General features: G+C 37.8%; 1 protein-coding gene and 1 pseudogene across 1 annotated transcript; one reads left to right on the top strand and one right to left on the bottom strand.

Moving 5' to 3' along the window:
• Positions 1-7,724: 7,724 nt before the first annotated feature.
• LOC114029903 (olfactory receptor 6C2-like) lies at positions 7,725-8,666 on the top strand. The gene is given in 1 exon segment (XM_027844556.1): positions 7,725-8,666. A coding segment is annotated over 1 exon segment (939 nt). The 5' UTR covers positions 7,725-7,727.
• Positions 8,667-18,405: 9,739 nt separating this feature from the next.
• On the bottom strand, positions 18,406-19,339 carry LOC114029833 (annotated as a pseudogene).
• Positions 19,340-25,405: the final 6,066 nt, after the last annotated feature.

Here is a 25,405-nt window from a genome sequence, read left to right as displayed (position 1 = left end):
TCTCTTAGATAAGATGTGATTGGGTTAGAATATTGTTGTAATGTAGGAAATGATGAGCGGGTTGATTTAGAAAAACATGGAAAGACTTGGACTTCTGCAGAAAGATGCTTTCCACCTTCAGAGAAACAGAAGATAGGAGGAAATGAGGATAGTATGGTCCTTATTAGCGTATGAGTGAATATGTATATATGTGTTGGAAAGAAAGGAAATGTATGCGTCTATGTGTAGGGAAGGGAAAGAAGAAAAAATATAAGAAAAAAGTACCCAGTGGAGAACAAAAGAAAACCAACAAAGAAGCAAAGAAAAGCTGGGCAGCTTTGAACACAATGTGTAGTATTTATTATATAGGTTTTCTTGAAATGAAAATTTGTTTCATATTGCATCATCTCTTATGGTCTGATGTGTATGTGGCAATATTTTTTGTTTTCTTTTCTCATTTGGCATTTAAGTTTAAAACAAAAAAAAAGATTATGAGTTCCAAGAAAGATAAATGAGATTTTTCAATGCAATAGCTTAATTGTAACCTCATAGGTGTCATTGAGACATGGGGGGGATGAAACTAATGACTGAAATATGTCTCCAGAAAGGTATACCTTATTCAAAAGAAAGAGGTAGGGGAAAATGGCATATATGTTAAGAGGATATATTTATTTGAGGATATTCAAGGATTAAAGTAAGTAAATAGAATGGAGATCATTTGGATAAAGATAAATGAAGGCAAAAATAGAAGCAACATTGTCATCAGAATGTACCACAGATCAGCTGGCCAAAAAAAGTAATAGATCACGAATTCAGGAAACAGGTCACAAATATGGTACAGAAGTACAATATGACTGTGATGGGATGTATGCTGGGACACTCTTTCTTCTCAGAGCACAATAGTCTCTTTATATCTTGATTTGCCTTAGTGATAATTTTATCCTTCAGAAGGCAGAGAACCAGTGAGAGTGAATTCTATTCTGGAATAAATTCTCCTGAATAAGGAGGAACTGTTTGTTAGAGGGAACTAGAGTGTGAATGACTACTACATCTTACATTTTTAGATTGCAGTAGGGTTAGGGATGGTTACTAGACCTATTTCTTTGGCATAGGGAAAACTGCCTGTTCATATCCTTTGACCATTTATCAATTGGGAAATGACTTGTATTCTTATAGATTTGACAATGTTCTTCATATATATACTAGATAAATAATAACTAACATCTATGTAATGGTTACTATGTGACAAGCACTGTGCTAAGCTCTTTACAATTTTCATCTCATTTGATCCTCACAACAACCCTGGAAGGTAAGGCTAATAATATCCTCATTTTATGACGGGTAAACTGAGGCAAACAGTGGTCAAGCAACTTGTCACACAGCTAAGAAACATTGCATGTAAGTCTTCCTGACTCCAGGACCAGCATTTTATCCACTGAGTCACTTAGCTGCCCATCCCTAGCCAAAAGTGCTAATTTTGACTGGTTTTCAGAAATTCAAATCACATTTGTTACTGTGTAAATAAATTCAACACTGGAGTTGTTTTCCTTTTATATTTGTCTGTTTTGGTAGGAAGTCACTATTTTTATATGGTTGTAGTTATGAAAATACCACTTGTGTTCCTAAGGTCTTCAGTTTTATGTCCAGGGAAGGGGTGAGGAACTTGTGGCCTCAAGGCCACATGTGACTGTCTAGGTCTTCAAGTGCAACCCTTTGACTGAATCCAAACTTTATAGAACAAATTCCCTTAATAAAAGGATTAGTTCTGTAAAGCTTGGACTCAGTGAAAAGGTCACACTCAAGGACCTAGAAGGTCCTCAAGTTGCAATTCTCCACACCTGGCCCAGGGTTTCTAATCCTGTCTAATTCAGTGCTTCATCCCAACTTCCTCTAGGTGTCTAAAGTGAAAAGCTACTTTCAAACCTGGTCACCTGTGGGGAATACTCAACAGCTTCTCCTTGACCTCAGAATAAAAATTCCTTTGACAATATGGGAAGGAGCATTCAGGTAGCAGATACCTACTTGTCACAGTTGCACAATGTGGTTAATTCTATGATTGTACCTTCCTGACTCTGCAGGTAATGAATGGTCCCACAGTTTCTTCTTAAAAGACTTTTGCTAAAATTATTTACATAGGGGTTTCATTAGTGATTTAAAAACTAGAGTCCCCAAGGGCCTTTTTATTTATTTACCTAGTTGATCCCCTAGTATCTGTTGCAGATTAAACAAATAAAACAGAGATCATTGGTTCTTAGTGTTTCATTTAGAGGGAAACTTGTCTCCTTTCCAGATTGTATGTGTCTTGTCTTTGATGCAAACAAAGGCAGGTCTTGATGTTCCCTTACCTTTACAGTCCCTGACCTCCTTTCTGCTATGTAGAGCAAATGGAAACATGTCCTACTTTTGAAATGGACAGGCTCTTTGATGAGACATCATTTTAGAGCTGGAGGGTGGGAGAGCAAGTTGGCTCAGGAATCTTGGATGTCTGAAGATATGGGAGAGCTGTGGCAAAGCCTGCACTTGGTTGTGAGTGTGAGGGTGGGGTGCACAAGACAAAGTTTTCTCAGAAGTGCCCATGTGCTTCTCCACTAACATGTCATCTCTAAGCTTTGTGTCACACCAGAGTTAAAGTGACAACTGAGAAAATGAAGGACAGTCAGAAAAGTAAGTATGAGAATGATTTATCACATCATGTTTTCCCTTGTAGGGGCTGTGGTTATAGAACATATGTTGTTCTTTCCCTCATATCTAGGCACAGGGAATTGAGATCTGTCTCTCTCCCTGCTCCCAAATCCCAAACTTAGAAAATGACTGGATTTTTCAGTGAGGGGAATCAGCATACATAAGACGTGCTGCTTCTTCTGGTCACCTAATCTTCACATTTTCCCCTTGGATGAGAGTTGCTTTGTGGGAGCCAGCTTTTATGTATGGGGATTACATGACCTTCTATCAAGTGTACAGGAGATCTCTAATTCCCAAACTTCTTTTCCATGCTTACACTATATTCTTCCTAAAGTTCAATTCAATTCAACAAACATTTATTAAGGGCTTACGTTGTGTGAAGTACTCTGCATTTAGGAGCTGGAGTTGCAAAGATTCAAAAAAAGATAATCCCTACTCACAAGGAACTTACATTATGGCATAGGGGATGTAGTTGACATAAACCAGGTTTTCTTAGCCTTTTTTACATCATGTCCTCTTTTGGTGGTCTGGTGCAGCCCATGAATCCCTTCTTAGAATTATGTTTTTAAATGCATAAAATAAAATACACAGGATAACAAAGGAAACTAATGATATTGAAATAGTTATCAAAATATTTAAAAAACACACACAGACACACATTCATGGTCCCAGATTAAAAACTCCTGTCACACATATGTTCCTTGTGTGAGAATAGAGAATAGAATAGTTCCTCGTGGATACAGATTTAAAAAAAAATCTTTGCATTAACAATACATGATAGAGTGTATTGGAGTCAAAGAAGAAATTCCGTGAAAGTCCTCTTGGAAAATAAGAGGTGAGAGGACACCTGCCTTAAGCCATGAAGAGACAGATGACTTTATGAGTGAAAGGAGTTGGCAAATGGTATGCTAAGTTTGGGAAATGGTTAGAAGCCTAGATTAGCTGGAACACAGATGGGGAAAGGGAACAAATATGAAACAATTTGGAAAAACAGGCTGGACCCAGATTGTGGAAGGTCTTCAATTGCAGCCCAAGGAATTTGTAGTTGGTGCTGTAGGAAGTAGTGAGACACAGAAAATTTTTGAGAAGTAAAATATCATGGTAAACACTGCATTAGAAAGATTTATTTTAGCAGTTATATGATGGATGGAAGGAAAGGGAGAGACTTGACAAGATCAGTTGGTGGGCTATTTCAATTCAAGGGGAAAAAATTATTCTTCTGGGGAAAGGGTTCTTAAGCTGGGATCCATAAGATATCTGTGCATCTGTGAACTTGGATGGGAAAAATTCCATCTTTGTTTTCTAACTGACAGTAAGCATTATCTTTAGTTATTTTAAGACATTATTCTAATAGGTTGCATAGGCTTTACCAGCCTCAGATGGGTGTATGTCACAAAAAAGCTTAAGAATCCCTAGTCTAAGAGGTAACTAAAGAGAAGAGAATGGATACAGGAGAAGCCATATGGATAGAATCAAGAGGGTTGAGCAAATGATTGACTTGGGTTGGAGGAAGTGAAAGAGAAGTCAAAGATTATTTTGAGGTTCTGAAATAAGGATCATGGTGCCATTGACAGGAGGAGGAGCAGGTTTATTGAGGATCAATGTTGAGTTCAGGTTTGGGCATGTTGAGGGTGAGGTGCAAATGTCCCTTATTGGAAGTATGGAATTGAAGAGTCCAGAAAGCTCTTCCCTTACAATTCAAATACTCCTGAGAGGATTACCAGAGCATTGGAAGGTGCGGACATGATTTCAGTGGAGATGCACAGGTTATAGGACATTGAGGGAATGGGAATGTTGATGATGGAGAAGGGAACTGTGGAGTTTGGCACACCAGCTTGGGAAGATAGAGCTGGGAAATAAGAGGACCCTTGATTTCTTGGGGGTAGGCATTGCAAAAAGGAGATTACTTATGGCCAGCCCATAAGTTTTATTGGTTGGGCATTCCGTATCTGAGCGTTGAGTACCTGACCTCTCCAATAATCAGAGATTTCACAAACTGAGGTCAGTGTCCCTGACCTTTGATATTGTCTGTAAACACTTAACAATATAACTCAAGCACATTTGGGAACTTGCAACAAACTTGTTAGTGGAGAGACAATATTGTTCTTTCTCTTGTCTCAGCAAAAACTCTCTCAAGGGCTCATTGGGGGAAATGTTTTAAAATGATCAAGTACAATCCATTTTCTTAACTAATTGAGGTCTCCTGAGAGGAGCTTATTTCCAGCATATGGAGGGACTATGAAATCCAAGTAGAACACAATTATAGATGGACATATTCTAGTGTTTGAAAATATTTGGATAGCTGGCAATTTAATTAACTAGTAATTTTTGAGGAACAACTAGGCTTGCTTGTTCCCCAAGCAGAGTATTGGAATGTGAGGCATCTGACTTTAAAAACCTCTTGGAAAAAGAAAATTCTGAGTTTTATCAGCAGACATCCAAAACCTTTGATGAAACAAACCACCAGAATAACTTTCTCTGCCCTAAAACAGAAGGCAAAGAAATTTAATTTATTAAATGAAATACTTTATGGAAAGTGCCATTTGAGCCTATGTAAATGTCAGTTATTGTTATTTGCATGTTTTCATAGTCTTTGTTTCCTTGGTGAATTTGGAGCATACTTAGTTTTCATATAAGATAAGGAAAGTGCTAGCAAAGACGAGATAGCTATTAGTCTTTATTCTAGTAAGTGTAATGGATGGAAATAGCAGAGAGATAAATTTTAGCACAATCTAATAAATCTGCCTAGGCATCAGAAGTGTCAAAAACCCACAGAATGCCAGGTGTGATGGTACCTGCCTGTAATCTCTGCTGCTGGAGGTGGCTGAGGCCAGTGGACTGCTTGAGGCTCATGTCATGAGTTATGAGCTAAAGTGAGGCTAGAGTCAATTGGGTGTCCTCACTAAGTCTGGCCTAGTATGATGAGCCCCCAAGAGCAAGGAGGACACCAGGCTGCTTGAGGAGAAATCACCTAGGTCAGAATGGAAACAGAGTAGTTCAAAGCTTCTCTTGATCGGAAACAGAGCAGATTCAAAGGCTACATGTTGATCAGCCCTGGAATAGGGAATCCATGAGAGGTGGTGGTGATTTTAGCCTGGGTGAGATAGGAAGACTCATTAAACAAACAAACAAACAAACAAAGAAACCCAAACCACAAATTCACTGAACCATGGAATTCAGAGTAGGAAGCAGAGTTGTTTTGGAAAGAGAGATTTAAATGACTTTTTAATAATGATTATGCTTTCAGTAGAAATGCTTCATCATAGGGCTTTCAGAAATATTGATATGTGGGATTAGTAAAATGTGAGAATCAGAGACATGCACATATGCTTTAATAGAGCTGATGATAACCCACCAGCACAGGAGCAAATAGTAAATCACTCCAACAGAGTAATTGATAAGCACATGGTCAGAATGTTATTCAGCAAAACAGTCCACTCCAGAGGGCCATGGGACAATGGAAACAGACAGGTCCTTTCTGCTTTCTCCTTGACACTCCTTCTTCCCTCTTTCCTATATATAGCCTTAGAACATTAATGAGAAAGCCTTAATGATTCCTAAATGAGGAGGGAAAATGTCATGTGAATATGACCTCAGAGGAGTACAAAACCTGGAGTCACTTATCCAAGAACAGCCTTTCTTAAGAGCATGGCATTCATACTTTGGTCCTAAGAACCATAATGAGGGCTAGGTTCTGAGAGGGTTCAGACAGCAGGGTTTTGTTTTACTAATGTGGGTCAAAGAATTTGTTTCTATTTGCAATCAGACATACGTATTATCCAAATTCTACAAAGTACAAAAGAGATCCATCTTTTTTATACAACAAACTCAAATGTATATCTGTCTGCATCAGTGATAAGAATAGTTCCACACGTTTCGTTATCTAGTACAGAAAAATAATGCTCCATGAGGTAAAGCTGTCTCAGTCCTCTTTCTCCTTATCAGAGAAATACACCACCAAGCATTTAACTATAATGGATACTCAATCATAGAGTTACTGGAGTATGCCAGTAAACATGTAATAATCTCTGGAGAATGATACACTTCTTCTTCGTCTTCTTTTTTTTTTTGGCGGGGCAATTAGGGTTAAGTGACTTCCCCAGGATAACACAGCTTGTAAGAGTCAAGTGTCTGAGGCTGGATTTGAGGTCCTCCTGACTCCAAGGCTGGTGCTGTATCCACTCTGCTACCTAGCTGCCCCAACTTGATATACTTTTAAGTTTAAACTGCATTAATAATATTTTCTTCATCACTTTCTTCAATCTAGGCAGTAAACAATTCAATAAACCAAACCCTGATTTGTAGTGTTTGCAGATTTCTGAGGTATAAATAAATGTTCACACTGCAAATTAAATTGACTCCCTCCTGGTAGGAAGGGAAATCAGAGGTCATCCAGTTCAATGTATGTCTAAATAGCAATCTCTTCTATAACAGCCCCAACATGTCCTGATTCCCCTTCTAGGAAAATTGGAACAGAATATTTGAAGAAGCAGTCCACTTTGGGGTACCTCTAATTGATGGGAAGAAGGAGTGACTGTCTACTTCTCAATGGCTCTAGGTCACAAGAAGTGGACTGCGCTGTCTCAGGAGGCAGTTCGATTCTCACCACTGAAGAGAAGGGTAGGTAAACACTTGTCAGAGAGGCTCTAATAAGAATTCCTGAGGGACAGCTGGGTGGCACAGTGGATAGAGCACAGGCCCTGAAGTCAGGAGGACCTGAGTTCAAATCCAGCCTCAGACCAAATACATGACAATTACTATCTGGGCAAGTCACTTAATCCCAATTGCCTAAATTAAAAAAAAATTCCTATTCAGGTGTGCCTCAGAATACATGAAATGTATGCATTCTTCCAAAACTGAAATTGTGTGACTCTGGAAAAAATGCCTTGCCTTTTCCCTGGTATACAACTTAAAGGAGCAATACTAAAATTGAAATTATTAAAAAATATAAGTGAGCAAATAGCTTCCTTTTTCTTCTTCACTCATTTTACTAATTTGTCACCCTCTAGTCCTGTTTCAATTTTTTCTTTACTACATACAGGTCAACCAGAAGTCATAAGTCAGAGATGCAAAACCACACAAGGATAACATTATTCATCCTAAGGAGACTGACAGATGACCCACAGCTGCAGATCCTGATCTTCATTTTTCTGTTTCTCTGCTATATGCTGAGTGTAATTGGCAATCTCACCATCATTACCCTCACCTTGTTGGATCCCCACCTTAAGACCCCCATGTATTTTTTCCTTCAAAATCTTTCCTTCTTAGAATTCTCAATCACAAATACTTACATTCCTAAATATCTCTACAGCATGTCAACTGGGGACAATACCATTTCCTGAAATGCTTGCTTCACCCAAATGTTTTTTATCACCCTTTTTGGGGCAACAGATTTTTTCCTTTTGGCCATTATGTCCTATGACTGCTATGTGGCCATCTGCAAACCCTTGCATTACACAAGCATCATGAACAACAGAGTCTGTAACCAGCTCCTCTTGGGTTGTTTTCTGACTGCTCTGATGATCCTACTTCCACTGCTTAGCCTCGCTCTCCAGTTTGAATTCTGTGACTCCAATGTCATTGACCATTTTGGCTGTGATGCATTTCCCCTGCTGGACATTGTGTGCTCAGACACAACACTCATAGAAAAGATGGTTCTCTTCACTGCTGTGTTTACACTCATTATCACCTTACTCGTAGTGTTTCCGTCCTATGGATACATCATCAGGACCATTCTGGGATTCCCATCAATGCAGCAAAGGACAAAGGCCCTTTCCACCTGCTCTTCCCACATCATCGTTGTCTCTATGTCTTATGGCAGCTGCATCTTCCAATACATCAAACTGTCCACTAATGATGGAGTGACTTTGAATAAGGTGGTAGCCATGCTCACAATTTCTTTTATTCCCAGTGTAGAACCTTTTATATATACTTTAAGGAATAAACAAGTGATACAAGCTTTTAAGGACTCAGTGAAAAGGATGACATTCTTCTTTAAGCAGTAAGAGACTACTGAGATTGATGTGGCAAATGGTCCAGGAGAACCTGAGTAGCCTTTAATTATCTGTCCTTAATTCAGTACTTTGTTTCATTGCTAATTGTTGTTGATATACAGTGTGACATCCTGGATAGAAGACTAGTCCTGGAGTCAGGAACACCTAGGCTTCAGTCTTGTCTCTAATGTACTAGATGTAGAGGTATGTCAGTCACGTAACCTTTCAGGGCCTCAGGCAACTGTATAATGCTGTAAGTTACTTATTTGAAAAATTATTTTATTTTCGATTTATGGAATAAGACAAGCATTTTCACAACACAATATAATAAAAAGATGATTGCACATGAAACTGGAAATCTATTATATACAACTTGCTATTCCTTTTAAATTTATAATAAAGTTACTATGCATATATTCTTTTTTGCACTTCTTTTCTTCCCTTCCCCCATCCCACCCTAGAGATGGCTACCACTAGACACACACACACACACACACACACACACACACACACACACAGATAGAGATAGATAGATATAATCTATACAGACTTCTATTTATCAGTTTTTCATCTGGATGCAGATAATGTCTTCATATTTTTAATTTTTAATTTGTGTATTTATAGTAATCAAAGTTACTTAGTACCTCAAAGACATTCTCAAAACAATATTGCTGTTACTGTATACAATGTTCTCTTGGTTCTGCTCACTTTGCTCTCCACCATTTCATTCAAGTTTTTCCATGCCTTTCTAAGATCATTGTAGTTTTCCATCACAACCATACACCACAACTTGTTCAGCCATTCCCCAATTGATGGGGATGGCTGCAGTTTCCAGTTCTTTGCCACCACAAAGAGAACTGCTATAAATATCCCATTCCCATTCAAATTTATAATTGATATTTGTGAATTTTCCTCCATCTTATTTTTACTCACTCTTTTCTTTCTCAGCCTCTCTTTTTACCCTATCCCTGTTGCTTTATTTTCTCCCCCCACCCTTCCACTCCCTATAGTACCCACCCCTCCAAAATCTGAATATACATACCCCTCTAAAAATCCCTCTCCCAACCTATCCCTCAGGTTTTTCACCTTTCTACATGTTCAGAAGACTTCTATACCCTTTTAAATGTACATGTAGTTTCCTCTTCAACTCAGAGGAGAGTAAGGCTCCAATGTTACCAGCTCTCCACCCCCACTTGTTTTCTCTGTATTAGTTTTTCCTTTCATGTCCCATTTTGATAATATAATTCCTCCTTTTTACCATTTCCTACCCAATTTTGTTTTTTAGAATCACTCCATCATACACAACTCAGCCCCAAACTTTCTTTTAAACTACCTTAATGATGACAGTTTAAAGAGTACTGATAACATTTTCATATATATATATATATATATATATATATACACACATATATACATACTCACATATACACTCACATACACACACATATAGAGAGATACACACATATGTATGTATAAAACAGTTTGGCTTGATGAGTACCTTATAATTAGTCTTTAATGTTTTCCTTATGGGTTTTCCTTCTGGATCTTTTATATTAAATTTTTCATTGAGTTCTGTCCTTTTTTTTTTTTTTTTTTTTTTTTACAAATACTTGAAAGTCTTTCAGTTTGTCAAATGCCCATTCTTTTTCCCATTCAGGATTATACTCAACTTTGCTGGGTAAGTTATTGTGGATCCAATCCCAGCTTTTTCAGTCTTTGAAATATAATGTTCTAAAACCTATGATCTTTTAGAGTAGAAACTGTTAGGTCTTGTGAAATCCCAAATGTCTTTCCCCAGTATTTAAATTGTTTTCTTCTTGTTGCTTGTAATATTTTCTCCTTAACTGAGAGTATTGAAACTTGGCTATGACATTTCTGTAAGTAGACTGTTTTTCTGCTTCTGCTTTACCTTCTTGTTCTGGAACTTCAGGGCAATTTTCCTTAAAAATTTCTTGTAATATTTTATCCAGATTCTTTTTTTGATCATAACTTTCAGGTAGTCTAACAATTCTTATATGGTGTCTCCTCAGTCTGTTCTCCAAATCGGTATTTTTTCTAATGAGATGTTTCAGATTCTCTTTTTTTCCCCCCAGTTTTATTATATCTTGGTGTCTTTAACATCATTTGATTTTTCTTGCCCAATTCTAGTTTTCAAGCAGTTATTTTCTTCCTTAGGATTTTGTTTCTTTTTCCAATTGGTTAACTTTTTTTCCCATAATTTTCTTGGATTGCTTTTATTTTTTCCCTATTTTTTCTTCTGTCTTTCTTACTTGATTTGTAATGCTTTTTGAGCTTGTGACCATTTGATATTGCTCTTTGGGGATAGGAGTGGCTTTTTTTTTAAACTCAAATTTCCAATTTAATGGAGGAAGTTTCTCCAAGAGGAATCCTCTTTACCAGAGGCATCAAACTTGTGGCCCCTTCCAAATGTTTCCTGAACCAGATTAAAATGTAATTGAGCAAAGTTTAACAAAAATAAAAGAAAACATAAATAATGTTGATTTGTGGTTTTCTAAGTCAATATGCAGCCAGCAAAGATGCAGTTTCTATTTGAGTTTGACAACATTACCCTACCCTGATGAAATCACAGGTCTCTCTGCTTCCTCTGGGCCTCAAATCTGTTACACACAATCTAGTCATTTTAACCTCACAACTCCTTTCCTCTTATAGGCAGAACTACCAAGCATAAATGTTCTCTTTTATTCTCCTAAGCTGAATTCCACTTGCAGTCTGAGATCACTTCTTGTTCCCAGCAGGACATACAGAACAAGCTCCTAGTTGAGACAGTCATCAATCCTAGTGAATTGTAAGACTGTGCAATTCTTCTAGCCCCTCTAGCCCTGTATAATGTTGCCCTTGTGCTCCTGATAGTACACTGATTTCTTTCTGGATTCTGCCTGTTATTTTTCCATTTCCTTGTCCCAGTCCCTCACTCATGTTTCCTACTTCCCATTCCTATGTTCCTTATCTCTACTGCCTAATTAAACAACTAAATAGGTTCCTTATTTTCTTCTTGGACTGAAGTATAGCAGAGATGAGGCTAGTATTTCAAAAACTTGCTTGTAGAATGGGATTTAAAGGGTCCCAATGGACTCTGTGGGCACCTCCATAAGGAAAAAGAATGCCAGGAAAGATATTTTAAAATCTCTTTCAGGGTTCAAATTTACTTTCTGACTTTACTCATCTAATTTTCCAATCTCTTGCTTGACTCTGCTCTTTTTTTTTTTTTTTTGGCAATTGGGGTTAAGTGACTTGCCCAGGGTCACACAGCTAGTGAGTATCAAGTGTTTGGTCTGAGGCCAGATTTGAACTCAGGTCCTCCTGACTTCAGGGTCAGTGCTCTATCCACTGAGCCACCTAGTTGTCCCTTGACTCTGTTCTTTGTTGCTGGGAAATGACTCCATTTTGACTGTGACTCAATCCCAGGCCCCAGGTCTACTGTGACCAAGGTACATCTCACCTGTGTTCTGCTTTTTCTGACTTACTGCATATCCAGCCTTTGATATGACTCTTTTCAGCCTGTCCTTTCCTGGTGAATTTGGTCCTTTTTTTGCTACTCAATGGTGAGATTGAAAGTACACTATACCTCACCTCATAATTGCCCTTATTGGGACCATCATGAACCTTGTCCTCCAGGTGGTGATGGACATCCTTGGTTAAATGAGCTGGAGAAGGTAATGGCAAACCATGCCAGTATCTTTGCCAAGAAAACCTCACACGGGGTCACAGAGAATCAGACAGGACTGAATAACAACAACAAAGTAACACAAATCAGTCACAGTTTCTGGGTGGCCTTAGAAGTCTACCTCTGATAATTTCTTTCACCTTTAGAAGCCCATCTCTGCTCTTTGAATCACTGGCATTTGGCCCAGTTGTGCCTGCTGAATTCCCAAAGATTACCCCTGAATTTCTCTAGATGTTAAAATTGACCCCTGAGTCTTCCAAGTCACAGAAGCTTGCTGGTGTTTCCTGAGAAACACCTAAATCTGTCCCAGTTCTTTGGTCAACACCTCAAAATTCGGCTCCAGTTGCTTCACTATTGATACAGCTATTTCCCCTGCCCCCCACTCCCCTATCCTACTCTTATCACTGAGTTCAATTTCAGTCATTACCTAGGAGGTTAAATTCCATCTGTTCTGAGTTAAAGGAAAGGTGCCACCTGAATGAAGAAAATAGATCCAAACTGGTTCATCTGAATTTTGAAAGCCACAGCCAACTGTTCTCCCCTAAAACGGGAGAAAGTTTTACCTTCTGTGTCAGTGGAAGAAGCACACTGTGCCTTTGGAAGAAAAACTCTCCCCTAGAAAGATTAAACCTGCACGAGGTGAGCGCCTCCATGAAGAAAATGCATGTGGGGAAATGTCTCTAAGTCTCTTACCAATGGAATAATCGTTTAGGCACAGTTTGGACAATCTGTCTCCTGATGTGGGGCTAAGTCACTAAAGACCCTGGAAATTGTCTTTTTTTTTTTCCTCCAAGGTCTCTCTTTTTATTTATTCATTTTTATTTTTTGCTTTGCAAACCTACCTTTTTAAAAGCATTTTAATTTTCCCCCAGTTGTATGTAAAAACGATTTTTAACATTTGTTTTTGAAACTTTTGAGTTCCAGATTCTCTCCCTTCACCCCTCTCATAGAAAAGGCAAGTGATTCAATATAGGTTATACATCTGTAGTCATGCAAAAACATTTCCATAATAGTCATGTTGTGAAAGAAAATATGGACAAAAATACTCAAGAAAAATAAAGTCAAAAAAAGTTGCTTCAATCTCTATTCAGATACCATTAGTGGACTAACATTTTTTCATCCTAAGTCCTTCAGAGTTGTCTTGGATCCTTGTATTGCTGAGAAGAGTTAAGTCATTCGCAGCTGATCACCTTACAATATTGCTGTTACTTTGTACGTAGTACATTTCACTTTGTAACAGCTCATGAAAGTCTTTTCAGGTTTTTCTGAGAGCATCTTGCTCATTGTTTCTTGTAAGTACAATAGCATTCCACCACTATCACACACCACAATTTGTTCAGCCATTCCTCAAATGAAGAGCATCCCCTGAATTTCAAATTCTTTGCCTCCAGAAAAGAGCTGCTATAAATATTTTTGTACATATACATCTTTTTCCTTTTTTTTTGGTCTCTTTTGGGGTATACTACAAGTAGTGGTATTGCTAGGTCAAAGTGCATGCATGGTTTTATAGCCCTTTGGGCATAGTTCCACATTACTCCACAGAATGGTTGAATCATTTCACAACTCCAACAACTTAATGTTTCATTTTCCACACATCTCCTCCAACATTTGTCATTTACCTTTTCTGACCTATTAGCCAATCTAATAAGTATGAGATAGTACCTCAGAGTTGTTTTAATTTGCATTTCTCCAATTAATAGTGAGAGCATTTTTTTATATGGCTATTGACAACTTTGATTACTTCATCTGAAAACTGACCATATCTTTTGATCACTTATCACTTGGGGAATTGCTCTTATCTATAAATTTGAATCAGTTCTCTATATGTTTGAGAAACAAAGCCTTTATCAGAGAAACTGGCTTCAAAATTTTTTTCCCCCACAATTACTGTTGCTAACTATATTTTCCTCCATTCAACTCTCCCCCCATTCACTCTATTCTCTCTTTTTATCCTGTCCCTCCTCAAAAGTGTATTGCTTCTGAGTACCCCTCCCCCAATCTACCCTCCCTTCCATCACTCTCCCCTTCTCTTATCCCCTCACCCTCCTTTCCTATAAGATAAGATAGATTTCTATACCCAATTGAGTGTGTATGTTATTCCCTCTTTGAGCCAATTCTGATGAGGGTAAGGTTCACTCACTCCATCTCACCTTCCCCCTCTTTACCTCCACTGTAAAAAAATTTTTCTTGCCTCTTTTCTGAGAGATAATTTACCCCACTCTACATTTCCTTTTCCATTTCTTACAGTACATTCCTCTCTCACCCATTAATTTTGTTTTTTTTAGATATCATCCCTTCACATTAAACTCACACCTGTGCATGCTTTTTATATATCTATTCCTTCTATCTGCCCTAATAAACAAAACAGTCCCTCCTCTCCAGGAACTTATATTCTATAAGGAAGCTGAGAATGGGAGAGAGGAATCAGGGTGGCCAGTGTCAGAGCATGCTACGGAACAGAGAGGTCAAAGACAGCTACATACAGCCACAACAGTCCCAAGTCTGGCTCAAACCAGATTAAAATGTAATTGAGAAATATTTAACAAGTAAATAAAACAATACAATAGATAATGTTAACATGTGGTTTTCTAGAAGATGTCCTTATGTGCTTTAGTGGGCTTCATTTCTATTTGAGTTTGACACCACTGGTATAGAAATTCCAGAGAATCAGGAGTGAAGACTGGAGAGGAGTGAAGACATGGTTGGCCTAGGCATCTTCCTTAAAATGGAGGTTCTGGGAGGTATCAACTCATCCAAAGGAGAGGTCCCAGGGACAGAGGGGACTTTTGTTGTAACAAGTAGTCCAGAGGTAGAATGAGCTTCCAAGGTGAAGAGGTTTCTTTGGCACAGTAGAGAAAGTCCTATTTAGAGTTAAGAGTATAAACTGGAAATTTAGATTTAGTCAAATGATTTAAAATTTCTGAGTCTCAGTTTCATCATCTGTAGAATTGGGATAACACTTAAAACTATGTTTTTCATAGGTTTACTGTGAGGAAAATACTTTAATGGCATGCACATGTGACTTGCCATTATTAATATATAGTCATTTTGAATTAGTCCCTTGTTTGAGGGTAGCCAAACCCACTGTGACAACAACTATCCTTCCAGATAGGTGGTGTAGTGGATAAAGCACTGGGACTCGAGTCTGGAAGATCTGAGTTCAAATCCAGTCCCTGACACTTACTAGCTGTGTGACTCTAGGCCAGTCACTAAACCTCTGTTTGCTTCAGTTCCTTATCTTTGAAAATGGGACACCCTGGAGAAGGAAATGGCAAACCACCTTAGTATCTTTTCCAAGAAAACCCCATGAGCAAGTCCATGGGATCATGAAGAGTTGGACAAAACTTGAAAGGCTGAACAATAATTCTTGTCTTATATAGTTATATGTTATTTTCCAATAAAGTTGGATACATTTATAGTTTATTTTTATATGACTCTAACATTTATGGTTTCTAGCTTTTCGTCATACCCTCAACTTGTTGGGTATGGGGTAAGACCACAGAGTTGTAATAATGTTCATCATTTATTATAGATTTAGCAGTAAGTTTTTCTGGATCTTTTGCATTTCTTTTTCTCCATCTAGGATTTGTACTAAGAATTTCAGAATTTGGTTCCTTTCTTGGTTTCTGCAGACTGAGTAAAGGACTGCTCAATTCTGCTATGAAAGCAGTGAGCCTAAATAGATATCTAATAAAGGATAGACTTTCACCCCACGGGAAATGCAAAACCCAATGGGTTCAACCCCTGAACCCTTCAATAAGCAAGATAACGCTCCTTTCTCCAGGTGTTTCCATTCCCCAGGGAAGGGAAACATCCTTGAGGAGTATACAGATTCCTCATCCTCCAGAGGCCTCATCATTATGAGATTAAAGACCAACTCATCTGCTTTGGTTTTCTGTATCAATTGTTGTCACATTTCTCTTAGGATTCCATAGTATATAGTACACATTTTACTAATCAAGTACTCTGTACCAGTTGTACCACTGAAGATGCTCTTGTTTTCCCCCAGGTGCTTCATTATTTTCAATCACCAGTTGCTTAACATTCCTTAAACTTTGTTAAGATAGGAAGACCTACCTTCAAATCCTGCCTTAGAATTTTACTATGTGACTCTGAAGTGGAAGCATATAAAGCCCCATTCTCCATTTTTTCTTCCCACCTCAAGATTCTGCATCCACTTTTAAAAATATTAAGAAACATTTTACAAGTATCCTTGTTTGAAGTCTTTGGACTAATAAGAAAGAAGAACTCTGCTCAGTCTTTTTCTATCTATTAATTCCAAAATGAGACCCTCTTCCCATTTCTCAGATTAGCCCAGGGAGGCCTCCCTCATGAATTAATTAGGGTGGTGTCTGGGCAAAGACAAAGGAAAGGGGCTCTTCACTGATCAACCTTGCCTGGATTAGGGCTATGATTCACTTTGGTAGAGCAGTCTCTTTTTCCATGACTTGAATGGAGGGGTCATAGAGGGACTGAGGGGTTTTAGGAAAATGGTTTTCCAAGATTGAGTGACTTTTTTTTTTGGATAGATGAACTAAAGTGTTTACTTTAGCTTTACCCTGAGTTGTGTAATTGTTTTGTCATATAGTGAAATTTTCTTTTTTGAATTTGCAATGACGTAAATATTACTCCAAAATGTCTTGCATTAGAGAGCAATGTTTCAGTGCATGAGAAGACTCTTTTTGTCACTTAGTTTTCTAAGAAGACCAATGCTTGGCTGAAAACAATGATAAATTAATTTTTTGGTGTGCCTAAAATTGTGCCTACAAGGTGGATAAAATATTATTTTTTCTTCCATGTTGTGTAAATCACTTAATCTTCATCAACTTTAGTTGGCTAGTTGGTAAAATAAGACCCATAGTAATACCTACTTCACAAGGTGGTTGTGAGGATCAAATAAGATGATTTATGGAAAGCGCTTCGTAAAAATTAGAATACTATCTAAAAATTTCTTATTATCACTCCTTGTCTGAACAGAATTTGCAGTTGTTTTTGCCTAGTGTCAGCTCCCACACACTTTTCTGTCTTTGCCTAGCCAGAGTCCATCTGATCTCATTTACTTCTGACCCCCTTTGTTAGAAAATAACTTCAGTATTTTCTCTCATTGACCAGTTCCATTTAAATACATTTTATTGAATGTCTGGTATGCATAAAGAACTTAGCTGCATGTTCAGGGCATCCTGAAAGTGGATAATAAATAAACCTGCCCCCCAGGAGCTTCTAATTTTGTTATGAAGGGAGGATAGGCACATAGATAATTATAGTGCAAATCTGAACAAAAAAGAATACATAAATGCATAGGAGAACTATAATTAAGGTGTTCCAGGATCTCTGAGGAGAGGTTGATGCTTCAACCTGATAGTGATAGGGAAATGGTGATGAAAATCAGTTAGGATATCATGAGAGAGAATGGACTAGGAGGTTGATTAATCAGTCAGCAAAGATAAGGCAAGATAGGATCAGTGATAGTGGAAAGGAAATTTAAACATAGAGGAGATAATCTAGGCAAGAAATGTTATAACTGGTACGGGCACTGGCAATAAAAAAGGAATTTATTTTGGTGCAAAGTAATTGGGCTCCATGACTTCTAAAGAACTTTCTAATTGGGAATCTTTGGATTCTATGATTTTGTCATTTGCAGCTTTCCTATTGCTATGTTATGTCAAAGCAGGAATTAAGTCTGGGAGGGTGGGTGTACCTGAATCTGTAGGTAGAGGGAGAAGTTTCCCTGGGGAGGGAGGTGAGTGAGGTGTCAGAAAGAAGGGCAGAACCTAAGAAGAGAGAAGCAAAAAACAAATTAACAAACCTCTGTCTCTTTGTCTCTCTCTGTCTCACTCTGTGTCTCTCTGTGTTTCTCTTTCTGTCTCTGTCTCTGTCTCTCTCTGTCTCTATCTCTCTCTCTATCTCTCTGTCACTCTCTGTCTCCTTTTCTCCCAGAATGGGGAAAATAGGTTGGAAAGTTAAACAGTCTAACTCATAGCTAAGGGATGATTATCAAGGAAAATAGCAAAGAATTGCAAGATCTTGGAAAGCTTTCTCCTTTGGTGTCTTGATCTCAGTAGCCTCTTACTGCTTGGAGAGAAACACAATCCTTTTAACTAAATCCTTAAAGGCTTGTACAAGCCTTATTCCTCAGAGTGTAAATAAAGGGGTTCATTACTGGAGTGACAGATGTTGTTAGTACTGACACCACCTTGTTCAAAGCCACTCCTTCCTTTGCAGAAGGTTTCATGTACATGAAGATGAAGCTTCCCTAAGTGATGGAGACAACAATCATGTGGGAGGAACAGGTGGAAAAGGCCTTTTGTCATTGCTGGGCAGAAGGGAATCTGAGAACCGTCCTTATAATGTAGGCATAGGACCAAACCACGATGAGTAAGGTGATGATAAGTGTCAACACAGCAAAAATTAAAACCATCCTCTCTATGAATTCTATGTCTGAGCTCACAATCTTCAGCAGGGGAAATGCATCACCGCCAAAATGATCAATGGCATTGGAATCACAGAATTTCAACTGGAAGCACAGGCCATGTAGTGGAAGCATGATCATCAGGTCAGATAGCCAGGAACCCAGCAGGAGCTGGTTACAGACTTTGCTGTTCTTGATAGTTGTGTACTACAGAGGTTTGCAAATGGCCACATAGCAGTCATAAGACCTAGTGGCCAGAAGAAAGAACTCTGCTGTCCCCAAAAAGATGATAAAATAATTGGGTGAAGCCAGCATCACGGGAAATGGTATTGTCCCCAGTTCATATGCTATAGAGGTACCTGGGAAACAGGCAGTAGTAAATGAGATTTCTAAGAAGGAGAAGTTTCTCAGAAAAAAATACATGGGTGTTTTCAGGTGGGGATTCACCAAGGTGAGGATGATGATGGTCAGGTTCCCAATTACACTCAATATATAGTTGAGAAATAGAAAGATAAAAAGTGAAACTTGTAGCTGTGGGTCATCTGTCAGTCCCTGTAGAATGAATAATGTAATCCCTGTGTGATTTCTCATCCTCTCCTTTTGAATTCTGATGGACCTGCACAGAGAGTAGAGAGGGAGAGGTTCAGCCTGAAGACAAGGATGGAAACAGAATAATAGTCATAAGAGTCAGGAAGAAAGAAGAAGCAAGCAGCTCACATAAGTTTTGTCTTAAATATGTTCACCTCATTATATTCCACTTTTTTCCAGTTTCTAACAGGATTGATTTTTTTCTATGTGTCTTTAGAATTAACATTTTTTTTTGCCCTTTCAAACACAATCTACTGTCAAAATATTCTATTCTTCTCTCAAAACCCTTCCCTTCCCCTTTCCCTTAGCCACATCCAAGAGAATTGAACTTGGAGTCAAGAGACCTAGTTTCTAATCCTGGAGGGGACATCTACTGGTTCTATAATATGAGTGACTCTGAACCCACATTTCCTTGTCTATAAAATGGTGGTTGCAGTACCTGTACTGCTTACTGCACAGGGATGTTTTGGAAAAAAAAAATCTTTGTAAACCTTAAATGTGAGCTATTATCATTATTGGTGTTGTTACTCTGGGCTGATTGAAAACTACCTTCTATTTTCCTCAAATCATTACTTCACCTTTCCTTCTCTACTCCTCTATACATGACTTTTTTTTCTTAGTATCTTTTTCTAGTACACTCTTTGAAGTAAAATTTAGGAACCTCTGACCCAAGATGGTAAACAGGCTGTCCTTGAGAAATATTGTGGGGCTCTCCAGGATCCCTCTCCCTTCTATTCATGCTTCCAATTTCCTTTGTAATTCAGTTTGCCTGAGGTTTTCCTCTTACTGTCTCAAATATGTCCTGGCTGTGATCCTCTGTACAATTCCTTCATTTTTTATTTTTGTGAGTGACATGAGTCTCATTCTGCAGTAATCTACTTTCTGTACCTGTGATGTCTGAAAAGATGTGCACTGGAAATCAGAGTTTCAAATTCAGCCTCTGTTCTTAAAATTTTTTATCTTGGGCAAAGTTCTTCATTTGTTAGGGCCACAGTTTCTTCATGTGTTACATGAGTGGACTGTACTACTTTGTTTTCCAGTTTCTTTCCTGCTCTAAATCGCATAGTCCCATGTAAATGAGTTCACAATAAGATGTAATCAATGATTTCTCCTAAGGGGGTAATTTCATTTCAAGTGGTGATTGAGTTGTTACTTTCCTAAGAAAATCTCAAATTCTTTCTCCCTACAGAGATGTGATAAGATATTTCAGACTTTATTAAAAATGATCTAATATAATGTCCTACTCTTTTTAACTCAAATTCTTTGTTATATTACATTTGTTCTCTGTTTCTAGTATGCTTAAATGAGCTATTTCAGATAGATTTTTTTTTAAAAACAACTAACTCATGGTTGCATTCATTTTTAAACAATGGAATTTGTGTCACAGGAAGGAAATATCTTCACTTGTGAAATTTTTGGAAGTAGGTGGCACAGTGGCATTTCTGAAGGAAGTTTTGAGAAAAAGAGAAGCTTTTCTAACACTTCTCACATCAAAGAAGCAAGTGCATAATCCACTGTCAGTGCAGCTGTCTCTGTGACCCAACTCTAATGAGAGTATTAAATTCAAAAGTTTTCCTATTCCATGTAAAATGGGACATCTCGGAAATCATGGTTGAATATTTCTCTGAGATAGCCCTAGTAATTCCTAAAGATTTGGACATTATAAACAGGTGGGTCTGGTCATTGGGTTTTTGTAGGGAAGAAGGAAATAAACAACACAACTACTATGTGTCAGTCAGTGTGCTAAGTGCTTTATAAATATGATCTTATTTGGTTCTTTCAACAATCCTAGGAGGTAGGTGGGTTATTATCCTCTTTTCACAGTTGAGGAACCTGAGGCAGATAGAAGTTAAGTGATTTGTCCAAGGTGACCTGGTATTTGAATCTAGATTTAAATTTAGGACTTCCTGACTTCAGGCCCAGTGCTCTACCCATTGTGTCTCCTAAATCTTTTTTTTTTTTTTGGCTAGGCAATGGGGTTAAGTGAGTTGCCCAGGGCCACACAGCTAGTAAGTATTATGTGTCTGAGGCCTGATTTGACCTCAGGTCCTCTTAAATTCAGGGCTGGTACTCTATCCACTGTGCCACCTAGCTGCCTCCACCTAAATCTTTTGTGTGAGGGAAATAGCCATATAAATTTGATTGTGCTAGATCCAAAAGAAGGAAATTATGTGACCTAATAAATTGTTGCCATACTTACATTTCTGACAGTGCTTCATGACATCAGTGGCCAGAATAATCCTGAAAGTCCTTGCTGTGACTCAAAGCTGCAAATAGAGTGCAGCGAAATGATGGTAGCATGGTATGATTGGAAGGTCAAATTGATTTGAAAACTTCGAGCTATTACTAATGACTTGTGTGACATTAGATATATCACTTCACCTCTCTGATTTCCAAGTTCCTCACCTGCAAGTAATGAGGTTGGATTAGATGATCTCTAATGCTCTTTACAGGTTTACTTCACAGATCCTGACTGTAGACATTTTTGTTGAAATGATCTCTGGGCTCCAGGACATCACTTTACAGGAAACTGTTTATGTGATTCCCATTGACCAGAATGCCCAAAGCTCCTGGGCTAATCTCTCTCATAATTATCTCTAAATGATTATGAATTAGAGATCCTGTACCATTTTTAAAAGTCATCAATCTTGCCTTGAAGCTGAAAGGAAGCCTGGACTTCTGTAAGAGGGAGGTAATGTTATTAGCACTTGCTTCTGTATCCTTCAGATGAGAAGGTGTCACATGTCTGGGCAGGAAGATGAATTTCTTCTCATTTTATCTGCTCAGTCTCCAAAAGGCATTTGGGGAATTGAGTATACAAACAAAAGGTTCCTTGGGGATTAAGATTCAAAGTAAGTAATGAATCTACCATGTAATCACCATTATACAAAAACAACGTCCCTTTCCCCCACATCAACCCTAAAATGTAAATACACAGTGTTGTTGTTGGTGTCCATTGCCGCTGTTTATCCTTCCTTCTAAAAGAGGACCAGGACATCAGGGAGGTGATGTCATGACATCTAAGTGAATTGGAATTAAGTGAGGGAGGACTATGCAAAGTCACCAGCCTCACTTTGTCCTCAGGAGCCATCTGGGTCCAGTGACCAGATATGGATCAAGACAACTGGAGATGGTTCATCTAAGGTCTTTAAGAAGTCTCAGTTTGACTGAGGCAGTGCCAATTCAGTGATTAAGGCTCAATAAGACAAGAATGGGCTTAAAAAAGTAGATCTGGGAGGGGAAGACCCTCAGGGTTTCTGATCAAAATAGAAACATTCATTGTTTACATTCATTCTGAGCCAATTAGGGCCCAAACAATGACCAAGTAGGGCTTGGACTGTCACACATTGTTGTCCAATCAATGAAAGCCTGGCTGATTTGAAGTTAAGGCTAGTGTTTAAGAGAAAAAAAAAACAAAAACAAATTTCAGAGATTAAAATTTACATTCCCTTTGGGTAGAGCATTTGCAGGTAAGGGTGTGATACCCTATGTGGAGAGAGAAGAAAGATAGAAGGGAAGAAAGGAAAAAAGAAAGACAGCAAGCCATGTTGCCCAACTGGAAGTTTGGTCCCCAGTGGACTTTTCTACTCATAGATGTTGCTGTTTATCCTTGGTTCTCAAAGAGGACCACGATATCAGGGAGTTGATGGCATGACATGAAGGTGAATTGGATTTAAGTGAGGGAGGACTGTGCAAAGTCACCAGCCTCACTTTCTCATTGGGAGCTATCTGAGCCCAGTGGCCAGATATAAGAGTTGGTCTCCACAGAGACAGGAAAGTGCAGCCACAGTATCAAACAGAGTTGTCAAATAGTAGCATGGGGCAAGGCCCCTGACATCTTCTTGTTCCTTTTTATATCACCTAAGGGATCTAAGGGGGAGAAGCTATGGAGGGCTTCCTGAGGGATAGTAAGTTTTCATGGGATTTTCAATCATTTTATATCCCAGGGAACCCTGAGATCTTCTGTTCCTTTTTTCTGACTTTCTTTCCCAAGTTTACTTCCTTTATGTCACATCTAGACATTGATAGATTTTTAATCTCATTCATGGGACATTCCTTTCACTTACCTAGCCTGTAACTCATCTATGCCTCACCATCCTGTGTGATTTCTGTCTGTGTGATGCCATAAGTCCCCCAGGGAAGTTCTACACAATAAACTGGAGGTCTTTCTTCTTGTCTTTTAACATTTCATGGGTACCAGTGCATTACTCAGGCTGCCCATTTGTGCCTGTTTGCTTTCCTTTCATGGCAACCCCCCTGCCTTCTCTGATCATTTTCTGTGTGTTATAGTTTACACTACTCTATGCCCACAAATCATTGTTGATCATATCCTGAAGCCTACTTTAATATGCTCTTTGCTCATCCATTGCCCCTTTAGTTGCCTAGATGTTTGATACATCATTGAGTTCTGTAATAGTATAGCACAACCATGAATATGATATATAAAAAAGATTGGGCAGAAAAAAGACAAAAATATAAGAGAATAGGGTGAGGAAAATACACAGTTAATGATCAAAACTGTGAATATAAATAGGCTAAACTCACTCACAAAGTAAAAAAAAATTTTAAAAGTAGATAGAAGAATGGATGAGAAAGCAGGAGCCAATGATATCTTATTTTTAATAGTAAACACACTTAAAACATGAAGATTTACACAGAGTTAAAAAATATGGAAATGGAAGAGAATCTTTTATGATTCAGCTGAAGTAGAAAGGACAAGAGCCATCATCTCAAGCAAAGAAAGTGTAAAAATAGATGTGATTAAAAAAGATAAATGTAGACACCTCATTTTACTGAAAGGTACCATAGATGAAAAATTAATATCAATAGTAAATATGTAAACATTAATTGGCATAGTATCTAAATACATAAAGGAGAAGTTAAATTAGTTACAGATAGAAAAAGAAAGTAAATTTTAATAGTGGTTGACCTCCATTTATCTTTTTCCAGACCTAGATAAGTCTAACCAAAAACACAAGTAATTAAGGCTCTGATTAGAATTTTGTTAAAGTTAAATATAATAGATCTCTGGGGATTAATGAATGGCAATTAAAAAGTGTATATATATATATTTTTAAGATGTACATGGCATTTAAAAAAAATCAAGAATGGGTAGGTACAAAAACAAATCCTAGAAACACTTGATAATTTCATTAAACATGATGACAATTAAACAACATACATAAAATTCTGGGGTGCTGTCAAAGAAGTCCTTAGGGGAAATTTTATATCTCCAAATACTTTTATCAAAAAAAAAGAAAATCCAGAACAATAAATTGGAATGCACCTAGAAAACCAATAAATTAGCTCCGTCAATTACACACCAAAAAAGAAATTCTAAAAAAATCAAGAAACAGATTAACGAAATTGAAAGCAAAAAACCAAACCAAACAACAACACAAAGTCTAACCCAGCAAATCAATAGGTAAAACTAGGATCTGGCTTTCTGAAAAAAAAAAAAAAAAAACAAAACCAAAAAAAACCCCAAACCAAAACAAAACACCCAAATAATAGATAAATGATAGCTAATTGGATTTTTCAAAAAGAAAAATGAAAAGCAGAGTTTAGAAAGAAAGAAAAGAGCAAATTTATATACACTAAAGAAATTAAGGAATTTCTTAGAAATAAATTTTGCCTAATCATAGGCCAATAAACTGACAATGTAAATGAAATGGATGAATATTTATAAAAATATAAGGTGCCCAGATGAACAGAACAAGTAATAGAGTACTTAAATAACTCAATCTCTGAAAAATAAATTGAACTATCCATAAATAAGCTCCCAAAATAAAAAAAAAAACCTGGAAAAAAGAAAAAAAAAGCAACACTTGAGAACTGATTGGACATATGGGTTGCAACAGAGAGGGGTGTTGTGGATGACTCTCGGGTTATGAACTTCATTAAATGAAAGGTTGGGATTGCCCTCAACTGAAAATTGGCAATCCATAAAATTGGTAAGTTTGAGACAGTTAAAATGACACATAATTTGGACATACTGAACTCAATATACAAACTGGACATTTAATTTGCAATGTCTAAAAGGCAGTTTGTGGTTTGAATGTACAACAT

The sequence above is a fragment of the Vombatus ursinus genome, unplaced genomic scaffold (genome assembly GCF_900497805.2).
Source record: "Vombatus ursinus unplaced genomic scaffold, bare-nosed wombat genome assembly UNPS02005204.1, whole genome shotgun sequence".
NCBI lineage: Eukaryota > Metazoa > Chordata > Mammalia > Diprotodontia > Vombatidae > Vombatus > Vombatus ursinus.
The sequence above is the reverse complement of the archived record's forward strand: the minus strand, read 5'-3'. Positions and strand labels throughout refer to the sequence as shown.